General features: G+C 52.3%; 1 protein-coding gene across 1 annotated transcript in view; it reads right to left on the bottom strand.

Annotated features, from left to right (window-relative positions):
• The window catches only part of POLR1A (RNA polymerase I subunit A), a 70,416-nt gene that overhangs the window by 23,121 nt on the left and 24,794 nt on the right, over positions 1–22,501 (bottom strand). Inside the window, 9 exon segments of the mRNA XM_043988292.1 lie at positions 1,426–1,508; positions 2,294–2,449; positions 2,659–2,757; positions 4,963–5,121; positions 5,216–5,298; positions 6,077–6,260; positions 8,482–8,631; positions 14,329–14,520; positions 18,675–18,929. Coding sequence (XP_043844227.1) covers positions 1,426–1,508; positions 2,294–2,449; positions 2,659–2,757; positions 4,963–5,121; positions 5,216–5,298; positions 6,077–6,260; positions 8,482–8,631; positions 14,329–14,520; positions 18,675–18,929 — 1,361 coding nt within the window.

Here is a 22,501-nt window from a genome sequence, read left to right as displayed (position 1 = left end):
AGCAGGGGACTGATTAAGTAATGGAGGGAAATGAGCCACTCAATGGAGGGGATGCGGCTTCTCGGAGAGGATGAAGAACCAGGACCATGCAGAAACCAGACATAACTTCCTAATTAATATACCCTATTATCTATGCAAATCTAGAATTACTTATGAACAACAATTTGTAGAGAGAAACAAGCTGCAACAACTTAGGGATGGATTCTGCTGGGCACAGCGACCCACCGCACTCCCAGAGGACTGACACAGCGTGCTCCCACCTCAGAGGCAAAGGATTCTGGGGGTAGATTAAGACACTTTGGGGGGGGGGCGATTATTTTGCCTGACCAACATATGGACTTTTGTTCTTTAATCCCTTTTCAATTGAGGGAGCGAGAGAGGAGGGCAGGAGGAAGGGAAGGCAAATTGTTGTGGAGTAAGACAACCTTGTCCTGGAGTATCCTGCCCAATGGGATGAGACACACCATCTCCTAGCACAGAGCAGAGCGGGGCTGCCTCCCGCTGCCGCCAGGCTGGGGCCACATTTACCTCCAGAGCTCTGGCGAGCCCTGAGCCCCTCCAATGTGGCTCCCATTACCCATTCTAGGCACGCCAGAAATCCACATTTGAAAGAAAAGCACAGGCATCTCCATTCTCTTGGAAGCGACTGGGACAAACCGCCTCCCGGAGCCCCAGGGATCGGCTGGGGATCCCCTTAGGCCTCAGACTTCATCTGTCTTCTCTTTGGGCCCCCTACTGTTCTCTCCCTCAGACATCTCCCTGACGCTCACCCCCTCTGCGTACAGCGCTCCCAACTCCCTGTCCCTAACCAGGATCGTCTTACAGAGAGTGTCAGTGACTTGGTCGACATCTTGGAGCAGGTGTGTGTGTGTGTGTGTGTGTGTGTGTGTGTGTGTGTGTGTGTGTGTGTGTGTGTGTGTGTGTGTGTTTTTAAGAATATCTGGGGGGGGCAGCTAGGTGGCGCAGTGGATAAAGCACTAGCCCTGGATTCAGGAAGACCTGAGTTCAAATCCGACCTCAGACACCTGACACTTACTAGTTGTGTGACCCTGGGCAAGTCACTTAACCCCAATTGCCTCACCAAAAAAAAAAAAAAAAAGAAGACAAAGGAATCCCATATGGGATTGAGCTCGTGGTCAGTCCGTGTGTGGCCTGTCACCTGCCAACCACCCATCTGGGAGGGAGCAGCCTCAGCATGACTCTCCCCATCTCCCAGCCGGGGAAGCTTGAGCTGGGAGCAGCTCGCCTTACTCAGGCTCCCTCAGCGAGGGGCTGCACGGTCATGGGGCCCGGGCCCCCTCTGAAATGTTATAACCCCACTGCGGGCCTGAGTGGGCACTCAAAGCGGGTGTCTGAGTCAGTGTAGGGGCGCCCCCAACGCCCTCCTCCACAGGCCCGGGAGGAGGGGTCCCCATTCTTCTTTACCTCTGGAGGTATCCTGATCGACTTGTCTTGACGGCAGTATCTACCAGACCTTCTCTCCCGGCCATGCAGTGAAAGAAGAATTCCTAGGGGAAAGAAGGGCAAGGGCTGGTCACCAAAGAGGCCTGCCATCATCTTCCAAGGGCAGGATGGGCCCAGTCTTCCGTGATGTCTAGCCAGGGCCTGCTCTACAGGCACAACCATTCACTGGCTGGCTGGCAGGGACCACAAGAATGGGGCCAGGGATCCACACCGTGGCTCTGCTGGCATAAGCAGACACAGCCAGACTACAGGGGAAACTACTAATCACCCTGAGTCCATGCCCACGAAGGGCAAAGGTGGGAATGATTCTGGCCGCACCCGGGTTCATCATGGGCTGGGTCACAGGCAGAAGGGGGAAGGCCAGAGATGAAGCCGAGCGACCCTGAAAGGTGGCCAGGGGCCAGCCCTGGGAGCACTGCTCTCTCTCTCTGTGCGGCTGGGAGGAGGGAGTGCCACCGTCCCCTCTGCGCCCACTTTCTGGCCCTGCCAGTCAGCAGGAGCAGAGGTAGAGGGCGGTTTACCCCACTGCTCTGGCGGTGACAAAGCAACCTTCCCCTTAGATGACCTGGTGATGGCACGTGGCCAAGCACCTTAAAACAATTGGAGGGTCCCCACTCCCCTCAGCATCTGAGCCCATGCCGCCTGCTCACCAAGGGGACTCTCAACAAAGGGGCGTCTAACACCCTAGAATCTCTCAGCTTGTTGTTCGAGCTCAGAGTCCTCTGGGCACAGGCCCATCCAAGCAGAGAGTCACCCACTCTCAAATAACCTGGCATGGAAGGTGGCCAGAATAGGGAGCAGAGCCCCCACGACACAAAGCTCAAAGCACCTACGGGAGGTTGATGCCCGTGAGGAACCTGCCAGTGACGAAACCTCCAGAACGGGGTGTGACTTCATAAGGTTCGAAGCAGGGCAGTGACTTCCCGGACGGCATCAGCGGGGGCCTCCTCCCTTCCAGCTCGATCTGACCGAGCAGACAGGAGATCTGTGGGGCACGAGACAAGAGGAGGCCTTCAGAGACCCAGTGGAGCCCCCTTAGGAGTGTGGGGAAGCGCACGAGCATCACGGGCCACACCCTCACTTCTTGGGGAAAGAGACAAGGAGATATCGTCAAACCAGAAGGAAACTGAGTCTGGAGAAGCCCGCGCCCGCTGGCTCCCCCGGGGTCCCACCAGCCCTCCTGGCCGGTCAGACCTGCATCGTGTTGACCGTCGACCCCTTGGCTCCAGACTGAACCATCATCTGCAGGTTGTTCTCTGGGAAGCCTCTGTGGAGACCGAAGGGCATGCAGGCCTAGCAGGGAAAGAGACAAGACAACAGAGAAAGCGTAAGCCCCATGCCTAGTGCCAACACTGCCAACCCACATGGGGCACACAGCCTTCCTTCCTCCCTGGCAAGGCCTTAGCCAGAGCCATGAACTACAGGGCTGGCCGGGGGCTCTGAAACCAGTCTCCTCTGTCCTGCACTGGCCAGAAAGCACCAAAGGGAAAAAGAGGAGGAGAGACAACATCGAGAGGGGGCCTGACCAGCAGGCCCGGTAGGCAAGGCTCAGGCGACATACAGCTCAGCCAGCCATGGAAGCAAACCCACCCCCTCCAAGCTGTTTCCTCACCTCCCAAGGCCATTGTGTCCCACTCCCCACTCGTCACCAACGCTCTGGCTGATGTGTATACACATATAGATGGAGATGTGTGTGTGAGTGTGAGTGTGTACGTACACACCCCTAAGTATTTTAAGCTGTGTAACCAGCTCATTTGCTAATTAACAGATGATAAAGAATAAGTCTACGTGCTCACTGGAAAGGGGAGAGGGGAACAGAACCAGGAACACACTGTGCACGGTAACGGCAACACTGTGTAACGACCGCCTGTGAATGATGGAACTATTCTGACCCATACGATGAGTCACGGCAATTTCAAAGGGTTCATGATGGAAAGTGCCCTCTACACACCCAGAGAAAGGACCGGTAGAGTCTCAGTGCAGGGGAGGCAGACTAGCCTCTCTTTTTCACAGTTGTTCTCTTTTCTTCTGTTTCTTCTTATACAACATGACTAAGATGGAAATGTTCTACACGACTGCACATCTATAACCTATATCCAGCTGCTTACCATTAAGAAGGGGGAGGGACAAAAATTGAGAGCTCAACATTTAAAAAAAAAAGAATGTTAAAAATGGGGAAAAAAATAAAATACTTTAAAAATAAAACTTTAAAGGGGCAGCTAGGTGGCGCAGTGGATAGAGCACCGGCCCTGGAGTCAGGAGGACCTGAGTTCAAATCCGGCCTCAGACACTTGACACTAGCTGTATGACCCTGGGCAAGTCACTTAACCTCAATTGCCTCACCAAAAAAAGTCAAATAAATAAATAAATAAAACTTTAAAAAGCCAACCACTTTTTAAAAAAAGAAAGAAAGAAAAGTGGAGGGAGGAAAGACTGCGTCTATCTTCACAGCGGCCAGGGGAGGAGCCACTCTGCTGATGCCCTCCAACCCACACACTAATCTCCAAAAAGCAAATCCTCTGCTTATCGAGGTCCTCCCTTGGCAGCATCCACCGATGGGGTCCCAAAGTGACGGTGCAAGGGAGGGCCTGTGCCAGAGCCCAAGCAGTTTCCTAGGGAAGAAGCAGAGGCGCTGAGGACACAGGGAGTCCCATTCAGACTCCAGAGAACAGAGGAAGTGGGCCAGGAAGGGGCTGAGAAGTCAGAACTCCAGAGAACATGTGGGGGGCCGGGGTCCCGGGAACGAGCACTGCAGCTCCGCCAGCCCACTCTCCCCTACCCAGCCTGAGATGCCTTACTGGAGCCTCCAGAGCCAGGAGACAAGGCTGAGGAAGATGCCAGCCCCTAAGACAGAACGTCCAAGGTCAGAGCCGGGGGCTTCTCCCCCAAGGCGAGCCTGACCCCGGCCCGAAGTGGCAGCACACGCCCCTCCTCTCCTCGCCTGTCTCTGGCCTGACTCACCTGGGAAGCCCACGAAGGGACGAGGCCCGGGGCAGGGGGGGCCCGGTGCCTTTTGGAAGCTGTGCGGCTCACATCACTGGCCCCTCTACACAGGCATGCTTTCACCCAGGTGTTTGCTAATTAATTGTCAGAAAGATCCCTCAGAATCCATCTATGAAATGGGATTAATGAACAAGAAGACTTTTCCCACTGCTCGCTTCAACAAAAGCTGAACCTGCTAACTGCTTCAGGGCTCCCAGGGCCCTTCAAGGCTCAGGTGAGACGCCGCTTCCTCCAGGCAGCCCTTCCAAATCCCCACCTGGGCCAGTGGTCTCGCCTCACTCCTGTCATCTCATAGATAATGACCCCGGGACAATGCCGGCAGGACCATTCTGTCTTTGTAACCCCTGCTCCAATGTGGTGGCTGGCCCACAGGAGGCGCTCAATAAATGCTGTTTGCAATGGATGAAGCCAAGACCGGGCCAACCATTTCAGAAAGAAAAGGGGAAGGCCCCTTTCTGAGCCTGACTGAGCCAGGGGCGCGGGGCCCACACTGACCTTGTTAATCTCGTTGCTGTAATGATTCACTTCCTCTTTGAACTTGAGGTCGACCATGTTGAAGTCCCTCTGGTCTCTGTTGATATGGGCATCTTGCCACTTCGTCTGCACGTCCTCACACGACGCCGTGTCGGGGAGACTGAAGGCGGCTTTGACGGCCTGCAGCAAGAGAAGGGGATGGGTCAGTCCCGCGTGTGCACAGGGAAAGGGCAGCTTGCCGGGAACCCCACCCACCCACCTAAAGCCGCCTTACCCGGGGGCCACAGTGAGAGGATTCTTCTATGACCAACCGCCTCTTGGCATCTGCCAGGGGTCTGACCAGAATGTCTTCCACACCTGAGGTAAGAGGGACAGAACGAGAGGAAGGGGGAGAGCGTGACTCTGGGCTGGTCCGAGGGTGCAGGCACTGGGTTAAGTGCTAGGGGGCACACATAAGCAGACGGGAAAGTTCCTGCTCTCAAGAAGCGGTGCCTTCTAACACACAGGAAGAAAATTGACAAAGGGGAGCAGGAGGCAAGGCCGGAGACCAAGATGGCGGCCCAAGCAAACGCTGCCAGGGAGCCTGGCTCTAGACGGGATGAGGCAAGAGACGGAGCTGGGCGGCCTGCCTCATGGCCATTCGGATGGGACAGCATCTGTCCCGCTGCATGTGGACGGCCCCGGGGGAGGGCCAGGGCCCAGGAGAAACCCTCAGGCCCCAAGAAGAGGAGCAGACTCTTGACCGTCCATCATCCGCTGCACTTCCTGCAGCTCCGAGCTGAGGCAAACAAACCCTGTGGTGCTTGAAAAATGATTTCTCCAGTCGTTCAGAGAAAATGCCAGGAACCCCAGGGGCTTTTAGGCTCTCAGTGAATCAGAGCAGAAAGAAGCATCCCACTGGCTGGAGAAGACCCCCTACCACCACCCCACCCCCTCCTCCAAAGCAAGACAGCCCATCTCTGCTTCGGGCCAGGAGAACAAGAGTTCAAGTAGCCGATTGTCCCTCAAGTCTCCCGCCAATGAAAAAGGAGCAGGCCAAGCCCCCCCCACCCCCCCCACCCCCCCCCCCCCCGCCAAAGGCGAAGGGTTCACGCCCATAACGCAGCCCAGGCCTGCAGGCCGGCGGGGCCCTTACCCAGGGTAAAGCCCTTGTAGAGCTGCAGGTAGGCCGTGAAGAGGCGAGCCAGGCACGTGAGAACTTGGCCGCTCGTCTCCCCGCCGTAGACTTCGTAACAACAATGGACCAGGCCGTAGGCAGAGCTGCCATAGTGGGCCTTGTCCAAGACTCCACAGAGTAGCTCCCCTTCCCTGATGACGACCTGTGAGGGAGAAAGGGGGGACAGTGACGGACCAGCTGGTGACGACTCAACGTTACAGAGGCAGCTCACAGGATGGAGACGGCCAGAGAGGCCCGGGCACCAGCGCGTCCACTAATGGTGGGCTGCGTCAGAGGCCGTACCTAAACCTAGGCCTTGCCAGTGCCAAGGCACCTCTCTACCTCCTGTGCTCTCATATGCCCCTCGCCCTCCCACCCCCAACAGGGGTTTACCTGACACACGTGTGTAGGGGGATTCCCCTCAAATAACTGCCTGTATATCTTCTATGTACTTATATGTACACGTGCTGTAACCCAAGAGAGAATCAAAGCCTCACGGGGGTGGGAGCATCATTTTTGTCCTTATTTCTCCTGTGTCTAGAGCTTAATAAATGGCTATTGTGCTTCCCCCTCCTCCTCCTAGCAGAGGAGTGATGAGCCAGAAGTGCAGAGTGAGACATACATTTCTATACATGGTGGCTAATGTGGAGAGAAGGCTGGGTGTGGAGTCAGGGAAGACCTGAGTTCAAATTCTGCCTTAGAGACTGACTTACTACCTGCGTGACCCTGGGGAAGTCAGTTAACTGCTGTCTGACTCAGTTTGCTCAACTGTTAGATGGGAATAATAGCAACACCTCCCTCCCTCCTTGTTATGAGGATCAATGAGATAATATCTGTAAATAAATGCTCAGCACAGTACCCAGCATGCAGTAGGCACTTAATGAATGTCTTACTCCCTTCCCTCTTTCCTTTTGTTATGAGAACTGTATTTTCCTTTCTTCATTTGGGAGGAGGAATGTGGGAAGCAGAGGAAAAACAGTATTGCCAACAACCACCACACAAAAGTTAAGAGAGAGAAGAGAGTCAATGAAACCCTTTTTTTTAACACAAAGAAGAAAAAGGCAGAGAGAGAGAGAGAGAGAGAGAGAGAGAGAGAGAGAGAGAGAAACCAGACGACTCTGGGAACAACACGCTGACTCTGTCCTATGTTCATAAAAAAGCAAGCGGTGGGTAATAGGGATTTACACTTTGTAGCCAATCCTCTTTTTTTGGTCTCCTTTGTATGTGGGATGCTCCTTCTCATGTTTGTTAAACTCAGAATGAAAAATTAATCTTTAAAAAATACAGGGTCGGGGGCAGCTAAGTGGTGCAGTGGATAAAACACCAGCCCTGGACTCAGGAAGACCTGAGTTCAAATCCGGCCTCAGACACTTGACATTTACTAGCTGTGTGACCACTGCCCCGCAAAAATAAATAAATAAATAGAAAATGCTTGTGGAATGAATGATTGATACAAAACCCAGGCTGGGGGGAGAATTATGGATGCAGAAGTGGAATTCCATACATAAAGAGGGGCTCTGGGTGCATGTGGACCTGGTATAAAACCCCATGGGAAAGCCCTTCCCTCTGCCATGGACCCTGTGCCTGGGGCCTAAACCGGCTCCCCACACCCTTAGTACTGGACAGGGCACCATCCCCAGGGCTCCCAAGGACTCTCTAAGGCCGTCAACTGCAGGACGGGCACTGATCTGCATCATAAGTTTATTTACCGAGATTTCCACAACCAGGGAAATCCCAAGGAGGATAAACATGCTCATGGAGGCATGATTCTATTTGCTGCCACAAACAGGGCAAGAGCTTGCCTTTCCCTGAGGACTTCTCCCTAGGACCACCACTCACCAAGCAGAGACGCAGAGAGGGAGCATGGAGAGCCACCCAAGAGGCAAACAATCCTAGGAGAATCCTGAGGTCAGCCTCCTTCTGACAAGTTCTGAATCACCTCTTAAGACTATCTGGAGGGGCAGCTAGGTGGCACAATGAATAGAGCACCAGCCCTGGATTCAGGAGGACCTGAGTTCAAATCCAGCCTCAGACACTTAACACTTACTAGCTGTGTGACCCTGGGCAAGTCACTTAACCCCCATTGCCTCAAAAAAAAAAAAAAAAGACTATCTGGAAGCAGCCAGCAAACAGAGGTTGTCCTAAGGCTGTTTTGTAGAGACACTGCCTGGAGGCCTCCTAGGGCAATCTGCTGGAGATGCCAGCCACATGCCCTTTTAACCTAATGCTCCAGACCGTGAGGCAAACCTCCCCCTTTCCTCTCAGGCATCACTGCCTGGTTTTGTGCTCATCTGCCTGCCTGTTCTCTTTTATTTCTCACCAACCTGCTCCAAACGGGGCCTGGCCCCACACCTAGAGAAACAAGAACAAGATCAAAAGTGTACCTGGGACTCGCACATGGCATCCAAGCCGCAGCCTGGCGCCGCTTGGGTATTCTGCTTGATCCAGGCTTTCCCACTGATTTTTGCCTTCCCAGTCAAATTCAAGGGGATGTGGTTCTCTGGGATTATGTTTATTAGCAACGTAGAGACAACCTGTAAAGAAGCAAGGACAGCATGAACGCAGGAGTCAGGTCGACGGCGCCCTCCCATCTGCCAAGGGCAGACAGTAACGGGGAACAAACTGAAAATTCCAATTCAGAGTTCTGAGATGGCTTCTCTCCTGCTGGGACCCCATTCTGGCCTGCAGGGCCTGCCCCCGGCACCTCTCCACCTGTCTGCACTCTCCAGGCTCACTCCTCCCTTAAGTCACATTCCAAAACACAAATCTAGGAGACAGAACAGAAACAGAAAGAGGCCGAATCATGAGACAGGCCACGGGCTCGTGGAAGCCTCATGTCTTTCGTCACGACTTTCTTTGAGAAAAGCACTGGCAGCCCCTAGGTGTAGAAACAACAAAAACACACCAAAACCTCAGACGGATTCTATTTTAACTGACAGGAAACAAGTTGTAAATGATATGGGAGTCAATCCTGAACCAGTTGTCTGTGTACAGTCAAAACAATGGACAAGTCAGAGCAAAGACCACAGTTAATAAGAACCTAGAAGGGGGCAGCTAGGTGGCGCAGAGGATAGAGCACCGGCCCTGGAGTCAGGAGTACGTGAGTTCAAATCCGGCCTCAGACACTTAACACTTACTAGCTGTGTGACCCTGAGCAAGTCACTTAACCCCAACTGCCTCACTAAAAAAACAAAAAAAACAAACAAAAAAATAAGAACCTAGAAGAATGGGGACAAGAAAAAGATATGGGTGTACAATTAAGCTCTAAAAGAACCTACTTAGATGATTCTTTGATGCCCACCTGCATGGTAAATAGGACAAACACTGGCACACTTTAACAACTTCTTAAAGAAGTAGAACACTGTACACAGCAACAGCAATGCTGTGTGAAGATCAACTGGGATGGGCTTGGCTCTTGTCAGCAAGACAATGATCCAAGGCAACGCCAAAGGACTCCTGATGGAAAATGCTCTCCACAGCCAGAGAAAGAACCAGGGAGTCTAGATGCAGATAGAAGCAGACTATTTTCGCCTTTGCTGTTGCTGTTGTTGTTTGTCACTGTTTTGCGGTGTCCCCTCCTGTTCTGATTCCTCTCTCACAAGATGCCTAATGGGGAAATAGCGCTGCATAATCCATCAGATTGCTTGCTGTCCTCAGGAGGGGTGAGGGGGAGGAGAAACATTTGGAACTCAAAATCCTACAAAAATGAATGTGGAAAACTATCTTTACATGTAATTAGAAAAAAATACTATTTAAAAAAGAAATGTTAAAACTGCTAGGAAAGGGGTAGCTACATGGCGCAGTGGATAGAGCACCGGCCCTGGATTCAGGAGGACCCGAGTTCAAATCCGGCCTCAGACACTTGACACTTACTAGCTGTGTGACCCTTGGCAAGTCACTTAACCCCAACTGCCCCTCAAAAAAAAACAAAAACAAAAACAAACAAAAAAAAACTGCTAGGAAAACTGGAATCAGTCTGGTAGACATCTTATACCATATGCTATGAATGCTTCAGACAGACAAAGGACCTACTTAAATGGTCATATCTTAAATGCATTTAAAAAGCAGGGAAAGAGATAATTTTCACAATTATGAATTTGGAAAAGGTTTTTGACCAAACAAAGGATACAGAGGATCAGAGGATATAAAATGAATAATTTTAAATAGGATTTATAAAAGAAAAGTTTTTGTACAAATGAAATCAATAGTTAGAATAAAAAAGTAAACAGTTAACTAGGGTTTTTAAAAAAGGCCTTTAAGGGGCAGCTAGGTGGCGCAGCGTATAGAGCACCAGCCCTGGAGTCAGGAGTACCGGAGTTCAAATACGGCTTCAGACACTTAACACTTACTAGCTGTGTGACCCTAGGCAAGTCACTTAACCCCAACTGCCTCACTAAAAAAAAAAAAGAAAAAAGAAAAGGCCTTTTAAGGTCAAGTTCTCTGATAAATGTCTAATATCTTAGGCATATAGGGAATTAATACAAATATATTAGAAAAAGAGCCATTCCTCAAAAAATGGTCAGAGGATATGGATGGCCAGTTCACAAAAGAAGAAATCATTAAAAAACTGTTCAAAATTATTAATAAGTGAAATAAACATTTTAAGAACATTTCACATCCATCAGATCATCAAAGTTCTGATACTAAAAGGATAACAACTGGAGGGGCTGCAGGTGAAGCTATAAAATGGGCCCACGGTTCTGGATGGCAGTGGGAGCCAGACTCCAAAAGTTAGTAACCTATGCACAGCCCCCTTGACTCAGTGATACCACTGCTAGGCTTCTACCGCACAGAGATCAAAAAAAGAGAGAAAGGGCCCGTGGGTACAAAAATATTTACATGAAGCAGTTTGTTTGTGAGTAGGGCCAGAAGAACAGCTCAGACAAGTAAATACAAGGCTATAAAGGAAAAACTGTGAAAGACTTAAGAACTACGACAGATACTCCAAAAGGCCGGAAGCAAGGCGATGGACCTAAGGCGCAGTTCTGAGACAGTTAATGTGTGGATTGGTTTGTTGTGACTGCACCTATTTGTTTTTGGAAGGTGAGAGGGGGAAGGTGGTGATGAGAAAGTGAGAAAAGAGAACAGATCATCAAAGAAGCATTAAAAAAATCAGCAGAAAGACGTTCAGAAAGGGAACAACTATTACTCTAAACCACACACACACTCCCATACTCTATCATGAGGATCAGCGAAGCCGCAGAGGGGAGATTTATAACATCCTATGCCGTCCTCTTTGCCTATTTTTACTCGTACGAGGAAATGTTTGCATTCGCTGATATCTGTCAAGTTCATAATAATAAAAAGGAAATTTAAAAATAAACCCAACAATATAAATCCACTTCAAGAAGAAGGGGCCCCTAAGAGTACATAAACCGCTTTAGTTTGCTTTTCTGGCCATGTGCAAAGATATGGCAGCCAGAGGCCACAAGCGTTTAGAATTTAAACTCCTTTTAACAATCTGATGGAGGACCGTGAAAGACCATGCAAAGCACTGACTCCTAGGCAGTGAGAAGCCGTCAAAGGAAAAACGTGTTTAAGGAACACTTGGGAGCAGAACCAGAACACTGTACACAGTAACGGCAGCACGGTGTGATGATCAGCTGTGATAGACTTGGCTCTTCTCAGCAGTGCGATAGTCCAAGACAATTTAAAAAGACTCCATGTCCAGAAAAAGAACTGTGCGATCTGAATGCAGATCGAACCATATTGTTTCTATTTTCTTTGTTTGATTTTTGAGGTTTTCCCCTTTTGTTCTGATTCTTCTTTTACAACATGACTAATGTGGGAATATGTTTAATGCGATTGTACATAATATAACCTCTATCAGATTGTTTGCCATCTTGGGGAGGGGGGAAGGAGAAGAATTTGGAACTCAAAATCTTATAAAAGTGAATTTTGAAAACTAAGGAACGCTTGGCAAGACACCCCCTAAGCCACATCTTCCTGAGGGCACTGAAGGATGAGACCAGGAAGAAGACAACAAAGCACCTATAAATAAATGCCTGTAGAACCTATATTTTTCACCATCGAGGGCAGTGGGGCCCACACATTAGGAGTCTAACATCAGACGTGGGAGTTCCACCCTCCACCCCTGACTTGGGGTTAGCAGTGAGAAGGTGCAGGGAGATGTAGAATGATCAAAGCTTGGGACTGGATAAAAGAATTTCCAAGTTTGTACACTGGAAATCTAACACACAACATGGCGGGATGAAGGATCTGAACATCCCTGTGCATAGTCAAGGCGAAGTTGAAGAGGAGGTCATGGGAATGGAAGCAGTAGGAACCAGGAAAAGTAGGGTATTGAAGTGAAGTGCCCTGGCACAAGAGCAGGAGATGGGGGAGGAGAAGACTGGGAGCCAGGCACTGGGCCAGCTGAGGAAGGAGGGAGGAGGAGTATTGGGGGGTAGGCAGAGGACAGCCACCAGGATCAGGACGGGGTCCCCCGGGATATCCTGAACCTCGGAGGAGGAGAGGCTGCTGAGGAGAGACTGGAGGTGACAAAGGGGAGGAAGGAGGATTGTGAGCGCTGCCGCCAAGACCCGTGACTTGAGATCGTGAGCAGTCCCAGGAAGGATGGCCCAGAGTGAAGAGTCACCCAGAGTCAGGCCGGGAGTGCCCAAGATAGAGAGAGGAAGAGGTTTGAAACAAAAGGAGGCCTGCTTCTGATGAGGTCTGGGGAGGAGGCTGGGGACAGGGAGTACCCAGCTGGGACTGGAGGTGTTGATTAGACGCTTCCAAGTCTCCCTTCAGGACGTGCAGGTGATATGTCTCGGGGCCCACTGGGCACCTGGACAAGGTGTGTGTGTGTGTGTGTGTGTGTGTGTGTGTGTGTGTGTGTGTGTTAAGGGAGCCTCTAGAAGCAGCTGGGAGGCAACGTGTCCAGGCCTGCCTTCCCAGATCACGAAGGGCCAGGCCTGTCACCACTGTGTCCCAGCAAGCACTCCAGAAGAGGCCGGGAGGTGGCAGGTCCGGAAGTGTACGGAGTCTCCTAGATGAGATCGCAAAAGAGTTTCACCTAAACTATATCCAAGCAGGGAAAAGCCAAGAGGACTGAGCCTGCCATGGCCCAGACCACATGCAAATGACCACAGCTCAGCAAGCCCCAAAGTTTACTCATGTGAACCTAACAATAACACCGGGAGGCAGGTGCCATGAGCCCCACTTTACAGATGAGGGACATGAGGTCCACACCTCACAGCACACCTCGGTATGCAACCCTGGGGCAGAGCTGAGGACCACCGAAGGGAGGTTGTGGGTAGGCCTGCATAAGCTGCATTCCCCTCTCCAAAAGGCCAGGGGGCCACCAGAGTGGCTCTCAGAGCCAGACTTAGAGCCGGCAGGGTGCCTAGTCTAACCCCTGCATTTGGCTGCCTGGAGGGTCTTTCAAAGGCTAAGGCATCAGGCCCACACTCCAAGACGCTAGGATACAAGACTGGCCCCTGAGACCAAGTCTCTGGGTTGGCTTCTGGCCCTTGGAGTTCTGTGGGCAGCACGCCCCTTCCACCCAATGCCAGTCGTTCGATCTCACCACCTTGTACGCAAACTGTCCCCATGCCACATCCTAACAGCACCTACTGCATGCCGGCAATGGCGCTAAGCACTTTACAAACGTTACCATTCCTTTTCTCATCTCTAAGATGATTCCATCTCCACCTGGCCTGACCCGCTCCACTGTGCCCCAGAGAACCCCAGCCATTGGCGATAAGCTCCGCTATATCCAATTGCCGGCATGCAGTCCTGGAGTGTGGGCCTGATGCCTTAGCCTTTGAAAGAGCCTCCAGGCAGCCAGTGTGGAGGCCTGCAGGACACGGGAGGCAGAGCCGGACTCAGATCCCGGCTCTGCCACTGACTTTTACTGCGTCTGAGCCTCTGATCTCTTGTCTTCCAAATGCAGGGGTTAGACTAGACACCCTGCTGGCTCTGAGTCTGGCTCTGAAGAAGGAAGAGACAGATTCTGGTGGGAGGAAAGGGAGGAAGTGCTGGGGAAGCCTGGAGGGCTCGCTTCTCAACTCAGATGGCATGGGGGGGGGGCGGGGAGGAGCCAACGAGTCCCGCCCTCGGGCAGCGCCATCCAGTGAGCTCAGCATGACCCAAGGCCAGCGGTAACAGAGAGAGCAGGTTCTCAGGATGGGGACCCAAGTCCCGCCCTCGGCCGGCATCTTGCGTTTTTTCCTGCCAGGGAGAATGTTCTTGGACTGAAAGGCCCAGGGCCGATGGCTGATTCTCACCTGCTTTCCCGTCCACAGCCGGCAGGGCTTGAGGATGGCAGGAGGTAGGACCTTCACTCGCCCAACTCTGTCCGTCAGTCCTCGGTACACAAGCTCCATGTACTGCTCCCGGGTGAAGAAGCAGCCCCGGGTGGTCATCCTGGCTCCGGAAACCATGTGGTCCTGGATCAGCCCGGCCAGCGGCTGGCCGTCCTGACAGAGCAGAGACAAGGGCAGGGGAAGAGGAAAAGATACTGTCAGAGGCAAGGCTGGCTTCCAGGCCCCCCCGACAAGTGCAACCTCTGTCTCTACTTTTCCTGACTTGACTGGTCTGTGTCTCCCACCCAAAGCAGGCACAAAACACCGGGCAGGTGGCCCTGGCACCACCGGCTACCCTTCATGTTGGCACCCGAGGGGCACGTCCTCCATCACACTGCCACCCCTGACTCACTGACTCCAGGTCCGTCCCACACTGTGGTCTCACCAGCCAATACCCAGCACGCGCCAGAAGAGAAAGCGTGGCCACTGGCCAGCAGCGTGCGCAGCGTCTCCCAGGGGCCTCGCCCCACTGAACAGGAGCTCAGGCTGGGAGCTCTCTGGGAGCAGGGACATCGGCCAGCACTGTGCCTGGGACACCGGGGGTGCTTGACGGACGCTTGTTGAGTGGCTGGAGGACCCTCCACAGGGGCTGTCGGCGTTCTAGGCTCACAGTACATCAGTCAGTCCACCAGATGCATCTATTATGCACCGGGTGCTGGGCACTGGTGATAGGAAGATTAAAAAAGAAACGTCCCCTGTCCTCAAGAAGCTTAGAATCCACCCAGAGATACAACACCCATGTATGAGCACACATAGAATAAATGTAGGATACAAGGGAGTCAGACACAAAATGGGGGGGGGGAGAAACACTAGCAGTTGGGAACAGGAAACAAGGCCCATCATATAAACCTCGTGCGACAGGGAGGAAGAGGCTTTAACTTCCTTTGATGCCTTTAACCGCCATCGATTTCTGGCCCTGGCTCTGGTGTTTATTCATGGTGATATAGGAGGTGTTCGAATGACTTTATAAAAACAAATGTCCCTGGAATGACTGTCACTTGTTAAAAAGGAATTCACACAAGTGTTTTGGACGGGCATTACAGTGGTTGGGGAGGCCATTCAGGTATCTACAGACTGCATCTGAATTATTTTTTTTAAAACATATTTTTATAATTATGTTTCTTAAATCTGGAATTAATCACGTCCATGCATAAAGCACAGCAGGGTCTGCAAAGCGCTTTTCTCCCAACTCCAGGAGCTAAGGAGGGAGTAGTAATACTTGTACAGTTCAAAGAGGAAGAACCTGAGGCCCGGGCTATTCAGCAGCGCAGTGTGAGCGCACTGAGAAGGGGATGGATGTGCAGAGATTGGTGGCCAATAGGAGCGTGGCTCTGGAGCAGGGTGAGAATCTGCTGCAGAGATCTGTGGGGACATGGCGATGAACCGAGGAGAGCAAGCCCTGCGCACGCCGACCACCCCCACAAGGCGACCGACAGCAACTGCTGCCGGGAAGCAGGAGCGGGCCCAGGAAAGTGCCTCCCTTCTTGGCAGAGGGGAGGGGCCGGGCCAGAAGCCTCTGATGCTGCCAGAGTCTTCCCATCTTTTAGTCTTGGTCCTAAGGGACGGCTCTCTGGGAGGGGGGAGGGAGAGATGCAGACGATAGAACAAAAATGTCCGTGATATAAAAACCCGGGCTCCACAAAAAAGGGCCGACTTTTATATGCTACCTTATGCCAGCTACAGCGCGTCATCCACAGGATCTCTGGGACTCCCCCCGAGTACCATGGAGGGCCATCACTGGGCCTCTTGCTCCTCGGGCGAGTCAACACTGTGGGCCCCCATGACCTCAAATGATAAAACAAGGGGTCTGGACTGGGTGGCCCCGCAAGGCCCTTTCTAGCTCTCAATCTACGTGGCAGCCCAGATCACCAGGAAATAATGAAAAGGGCAGGCTCCAAAAGGGGCTGGCGGGAGGCTTCCTGTAGACAGTAGGACTTTGGCTGGGAAGCCTGGGAGGTGGGCAGGGGCAGACTGAGTGAAGGGGAGCGAGCACTCTTGAGAGCACGCCCAGAGTCAAGAGATGTTGGGGGATGGGGGTCCTGGGCTCTAAGCCAGAGTGGGCGGGGTGAAAGCCTGGGGCAAGCAGCCCACAGCACTTTGTTCACAACTTAAATAACTGGACTCTTAGCTAGACAACTATGAAAACTTGTGGGCCTGGACGAGTCTACACCCACATGGTGCTTTTTGGTTTGCTAATGGCTTTATCCCCACCCCATCTTCAGAGATTACTCTCCTTATTCAGGGGAGGGGACAAAAGCTCAGAAATTCTAAGTCATCTAACACAGATGTGAATGGCAGAAGCAGAATTTGAACCCGGGTCCTCAGACTCCTAGCCCAGCACTGTCTCCTAGATCTCACCAGCTCAGCTCCCTAACCTCCTCCAGAATCTCTGGTGACAGGGCAGGGCTCCCCACCAGCTCCCTGGGTGTGTCCCTGCCAGCCCCATGCCAGCTTCTCGGGGGCCCAGAGCTCATGAGCATCCCCCAGGAGGACAAGGCCCTTCAGTGGGAGCAGAAAGGAGGGGCACGTGAGCAAGCATGTGTGTTGGAGGAGAAGGGAGGGAAGAAGAGTGAGATCAAGACACTTGGAAGCAGGATTCCAGGATCATCACCAGGGCCCATGGCTCTGCATCCTTGAGAGTAGACAGGGAAAAAGGAGGCACCTCCACTAGGGAGCCAGGACACCTGGACCTGGGCCACAGCTGACGCTGGCCACCTGTCCCTGGGCAGGCCACAGAGCCTTCCTGTGCCTCAGCTCCCTCTGCTGCTAAGGGAGATAACAGCACCCATGCTACCCGCCTCACAGGGCTGCTACCTACCAGGGCCCAGGCAGCCCTGTGAGCACAAACTGGCTGGATGTGGGCGCCAGGGGCCAAGGGGGTGTGTGGGGGGTGGGGAGCAGCAGCCCCGGCCCGGCCGTCAGAGGCCTGGGAGGCCCGGCCAGCTCTAGGATGGTAACGATCCCCAGCCCAGCCAGGCTGCCATCCGAGCTTTTGGCTGACCTGGGGCTCAGCACCATCCCGGAGAACACAGAAGTGTTCACAGACCCCGGGCCGCAGGAGACGGCTCCGGGGCCACCCAGAGCAGCCAGAAGGGCTCACGAGGGACCTCACCTGTGTCTCCCAGATCGGTCACAGACCCAGGCCTGTCCGCAATTCTGAGCCACAAAGGGTCACATGCCAGAGGACTGGAGAAGATCCACGCTCCCCCCCAGCCCCCATTTAAATCTGCTTCTGAAGACTCATTCTTCCCCAGCGTCCAGGCGCCGGCTCAGCTGACTTGCCCATGACCCTTCTAAGTCACTGTGAAAGGCTCTTTTCAGATCAAAGCCGGACTAAAGGAGAGTGCTCAGCTATCAATTCCTCAACCCTTGGGGGGGATGGGGGGGGGGGAGGATCAGTTTTGGATGCTTTATTTTTTCCACTTACATGTAAGAACAATTTCTAACCTTCACTTTTTAAAATTCTGAAGTCCAAATTCTCTCAACCCCTTCCCTGGGATATAGCTATTGAGGAGTCGTGGGTCACCCCTCCCAAGCTCCCTTGTGGATGCAGGGACAGAACAAAGCCCTTTCACAGTTTCTGAGGGACTCAGGGAGCCAAAGAGATTCTATGGGGATGGAGAGACCTAGTGAGCAGCCATTCCACACGGCCCACCTCAGGGGAATGGGGGCTTCTATTTATACACGGAAACAGACACGGATTTGCTCATAGAAATACACACACACACACACACACACACACACACACACACACACACACGCCTGCTTATAATTCCATACCGTTTACTATCAAGGTAGTGTTTTTAGCCCCTGGGGTCTCTTAGAAACCGTGCAGGGTCCTCGATCTGCGTGTGCTTCTGTACACACACACGCGCATGTTCTTACCACCAAGTCTGCACAGAGAAGAGTCCCTTGGTAGCTGTACAGGCTTCCCAAACTAGGGAGGGGCAGAGCCTAGCACCAAGGAGAGCAGGCCTGGTGTTAGAGGTGGCTCCCGGTTCAGCCGCATTCGGGCTGGGCAGCCTCCCAGCTCCCTCTGGTCTCAGTTCCAAGGCCACCTCAACACAAGCCCTTTCTGACCCCCCCCCCCCCCCGGGTTCCCCTGCACTTAGCCTAGATGTAATTATCAATGCCCGCGTTGTCTCCCTGACAGAAAACTGCTCTCTTGCGGATGAGCGGCTTACGCTCCATCCTCGTGCCGCTGGAGCCTCGCCCGGCGCCCGTCACTCCAGACCCTTCTCCACTGGGCACCCACACAGCTGGCCTACCTTGGGCACCAGGTACTGCTCATCAGCACAGGCCAGGATGTAGGCCTCGGCCCGGCCCAGCTCACTCTGGGGGAAATGAGCGTTCATCTCGTCTCCATCAAAGTCGGCGTTGTACGCCTTGCAGTTGGCGTAGTGCAGCCGCAGGACTTTCTCCGCAGGCAGGATTCTGGCCCGGTGGGCCTGGATGGAAGGTCTGTGTAGGGTGGGCTGGCGGTTCAGCAGGAGAACATCCCCATTCTTCACATGACGACACACCTGGGCAGAACACAGCAGAGTGGGACAGGAGCCGACTGACGCCCGGGGCATCTGTGGCTCAAGAAGCTAAATTCAGGTATGGGCCCTAGCAACACTGTCTCCTGCACCACACATCCCACCGAACAGAGAGACTGTAAACTAAAATGAGTATTTCATCCCTGTGTGTTTCAGAATGTTGTTGTTCAGTCACATCCAACTCTTCGTGAAGTCACACATGCATGATCGTGCACTCACAAGCTTTTCCTGATTCCTCATCCCATCCCCCTTAACCCTCCCACGCCAAAGTTTCCACCTGAGCCCAGCCAGCCCCCCGGCTATGCCCTCTGAATGCCTGCTCCACAGGCAACAGACGTCTGTGCAGCCTACCTCTTTTCCACTTGGCTCCTTCCACCAACTGCCTCTTAATGAAGCCCAGATCCCCACTTACACCAGCTTCCTTGGCCACCTTGCACTCGCTCCCCTCAAGCTCACTGGTCAAGGCAAGGGGGTTGGAAGGCTCCTTCCTCCACCATCCAGTAGCCTCTCTTCCTATGAAGTTCATGCTATTCCCATCAACCACCCAATCAAAATCCCAGTAGCTGCTGTCTACAGACCCCCAGGTCATCCCCCTTCCTTCCTCAATGAGTTCAGTACCTGGCTTTTAATTGTCCTCACCTCTCCAACTCCTGCGCTCACGCTGGAGCACTTCCCCTGAGCTATTCCACCTCAGCCACACACAAAGATCGTCATACCCTTGTGGTGTCAGAAAGAGAAGCGCCTATAGGGGAGTGGGTGAGGAGAGGGGAAAGCCTGAAAAGGGAGGGAAGAAAGGAGGATGGGAGAGACAGGGGCTTCCCTGTAGGCAATAAGGAAGGAGTCAGCAGACAGGGAGAGAATGAAGATAAGTGGGAGGGGGGAAATTAAAAGGGGGCAATGGACTGAAGATGGGATGAAGGGAGCAATGATTGACCTTGATGAAGATGCCTCACTATGTGAGAGTGAAGGAGAAAATAGTGGCAGCAGCCATCTGAGTGAAGTGATATAAGGAGGAGGGGAGAAGACAGAACTTTCAGAGAATGGCCTCAAATCTTTCATGGCATATGAGGCAAGATTTTCAGCTGAAAGAGTATAGGTGGGGACAGCAAGGTGGCACAGTGGGTAAAGTACTGGCCCTGGATTCAGGAGGAACTGAGTTCAAATCTGACCTCAGACACTTGGCACACTAGCTGTATGACCCTGAGCAAGTCACTTAACCCTCACTCTCCCAACCAAAAAAAAAAAAAAGAAATGGTATAGACTTGGGGAGCAGAACTGGAAAGCAGGCCAGGAGAGTTCCTGTTTTTCCCATTCCTGGGGACAAGTCCACAGGGCAGGACATAGGGATTAGAAGACAGAATTCGGGGGCAGCTAGGTGGCGCAGTGCATAGAGCACCAGCCCTGGAGTCAGGAGTACCTGAGTTCAAATCCGGCCTCAGACACATAACACTAGCTGTGTGACCCTGGGCAAGTCACTTAACCCCAACTGCCTCACTAAAAAAAAAAAAAAAAAAAGACAGAATTTGAGGCACTGCTTCTGTCCAATGAGGAAGACTGAAACATGACCAATTCAGTTAAGTGGCTCTGGGTCAGTGTCCATCAGACTGTTTCTTTGGTCCAGAGAGGCTGAGACATACAATAAGGTTTTGTTTGTTTGGGTTTTTTCTGTGCCTGGCTCAGTTCTTGGTTATTTCCAACCTCAGAAGTCAGCAGACAGCTCTGAAAATCACCTTCCAAAGGTCAGCCCTCTGCGCTCCCTGGAACTCACCCACGTGAATGACATTATTAGCTAAAAATGTCCAGGTTTCCTAGGAGACTTGGACTCCACAAATTCCCATGAGCCCCGGCCAGGGCTTTGGAAGCTCAAGTGCGTCATTCAGCCTGAAGTGACCTAGAAGGGCCGGGTCCTTAGCTTCTCAGGAGAGAAACTGCTCAGCACTGTGGCCCCAAACCAAAAAATCTAAGGCCAGCCCAAGACCTTGCTTTCATGGAGACAGAGATAGAATCACAGCTAAACAAACGAGGCAGCTGGGAATTACAATGGGAAAACACACAGGCCAAACAGGCCAGCAACTATAAATCCCCAACAGGAGTTAGGAGGTGAATAGGGCAAAGGGCAAAGTGCTCAGAGCAGAGCAGTTCACAGGCTCCAGGCTGAGCATCTTCAAGGGACACTTTCCCCTCTGTTTACTAAATTCTATTCCATTCCAAATTCCAGCCTGTGCAAAGGAACTACCTCAAACACCCAGAGAACAGAAGTTGCTATGCCTCCCAGCCTGACCAGGTAATTTCAGTGTTCCCCCAGAGAACTTTAACCAGCTAAACCCTCCCACTCTCCCCCCTCCAGTGACTTGCATCCAGCAAGGAGAGGGGGCCCAGACCAGTACAAAGCACTCCCAGAAGGGGAAAAGCAGGAGAAAACCTCTCCAATTAAGAGTCTTAGAGAGTGGCCTAGAACCTCAAAGAGAAATGGATCCCTGCTGGCCAGAAAGACATGTAGAAAACCACAAATTAGCATTAGCTAAGTTCTACTGTATTTTTCTTTATTTTGTTCAACATTTGCCAATTATATTTACCTCTGGTTCATTCCCTACTGGAGAGACAAGTTTAATAGCTCTGGCCTAGAGCACTGAGCGATTACAGAGGTTACAAAGTAATCTGCCCAAGGTCACATAGCCTTGGATTCTGGCTTTCTTGACTTGGAAGCCAACTCTCCATCTTCTAAGCCACACTGCCTCTCACATTTTGTTATTGTTGTTCAGTCATGTCCCACTCTTCCTGGCCCCACTTGGGGTTTTCTTGGCAGAGACACTGGGGGGATTTTGCCATCGCCTTCTCCAGCTCACTGACAGACGAGGAAACCGAGGCCAAAAGGGAGGGCTAAGGGACCTGCCCAGGGTCACCCAGCTAGGACGTGTCTGTGGCCATATTTTACTCAGGTCCTCCTAACTCTGGGCCCAGATCAGAGGCTCTCACACGGGAGAAGCCTACGACACACCTGGTGAGCTGAGCTAAATGGGGCAGCTCCTGCCAGCCACACCGGGCACCTCCATCCCCAGCGGTGCTAACCCGGCCTCCCAAGGATGAGGGGGCCGCACTCCCTAACCCACCTCACTGGTCACTTTCAGTTCGATTCCACAGCCTTTGTTAAACATCCAGCGTGTGCAAGGCCCTGTGCTCAGAGCCAGACATACAGAAGCAAAAGGCAAACCGTCCCTGCCCTCATGAAGCCGAGAGCCCCCATCCCCTCTCTCCATCCTACTCCCTGTGCCAACGCTATCCTCGAGGCTCCCCTGACAGGTGAGCTCTTTTCTCCCTCTCAGCCAATAGCATGGAAAGATAGTTTTCAACACTCATGTTTGTAAGATTTAGAGTTCCAGATTTTTCTCCCTCCCCCTCCCCAAGACAGCGAGCAATCTGATACAGGCTATCCATGTTCAATCATTAAGCCTATCGGAAATTCTTAAAATTCTTAATACTCTGATAACTGTGTTTCCATATGCTTGGTTTCCCTTGTGACCCAATGTATCTTATTTTATGCATTTGAGTATTCTACT

The sequence above is a fragment of the Dromiciops gliroides genome, chromosome 2 (assembly GCF_019393635.1).
Source record: "Dromiciops gliroides isolate mDroGli1 chromosome 2, mDroGli1.pri, whole genome shotgun sequence".
In the NCBI taxonomy this organism is placed as follows: Eukaryota; Metazoa; Chordata; class Mammalia; order Microbiotheria; family Microbiotheriidae; genus Dromiciops; species Dromiciops gliroides.
The sequence above is the reverse complement of the archived record's forward strand: the minus strand, read 5'-3'. Positions and strand labels throughout refer to the sequence as shown.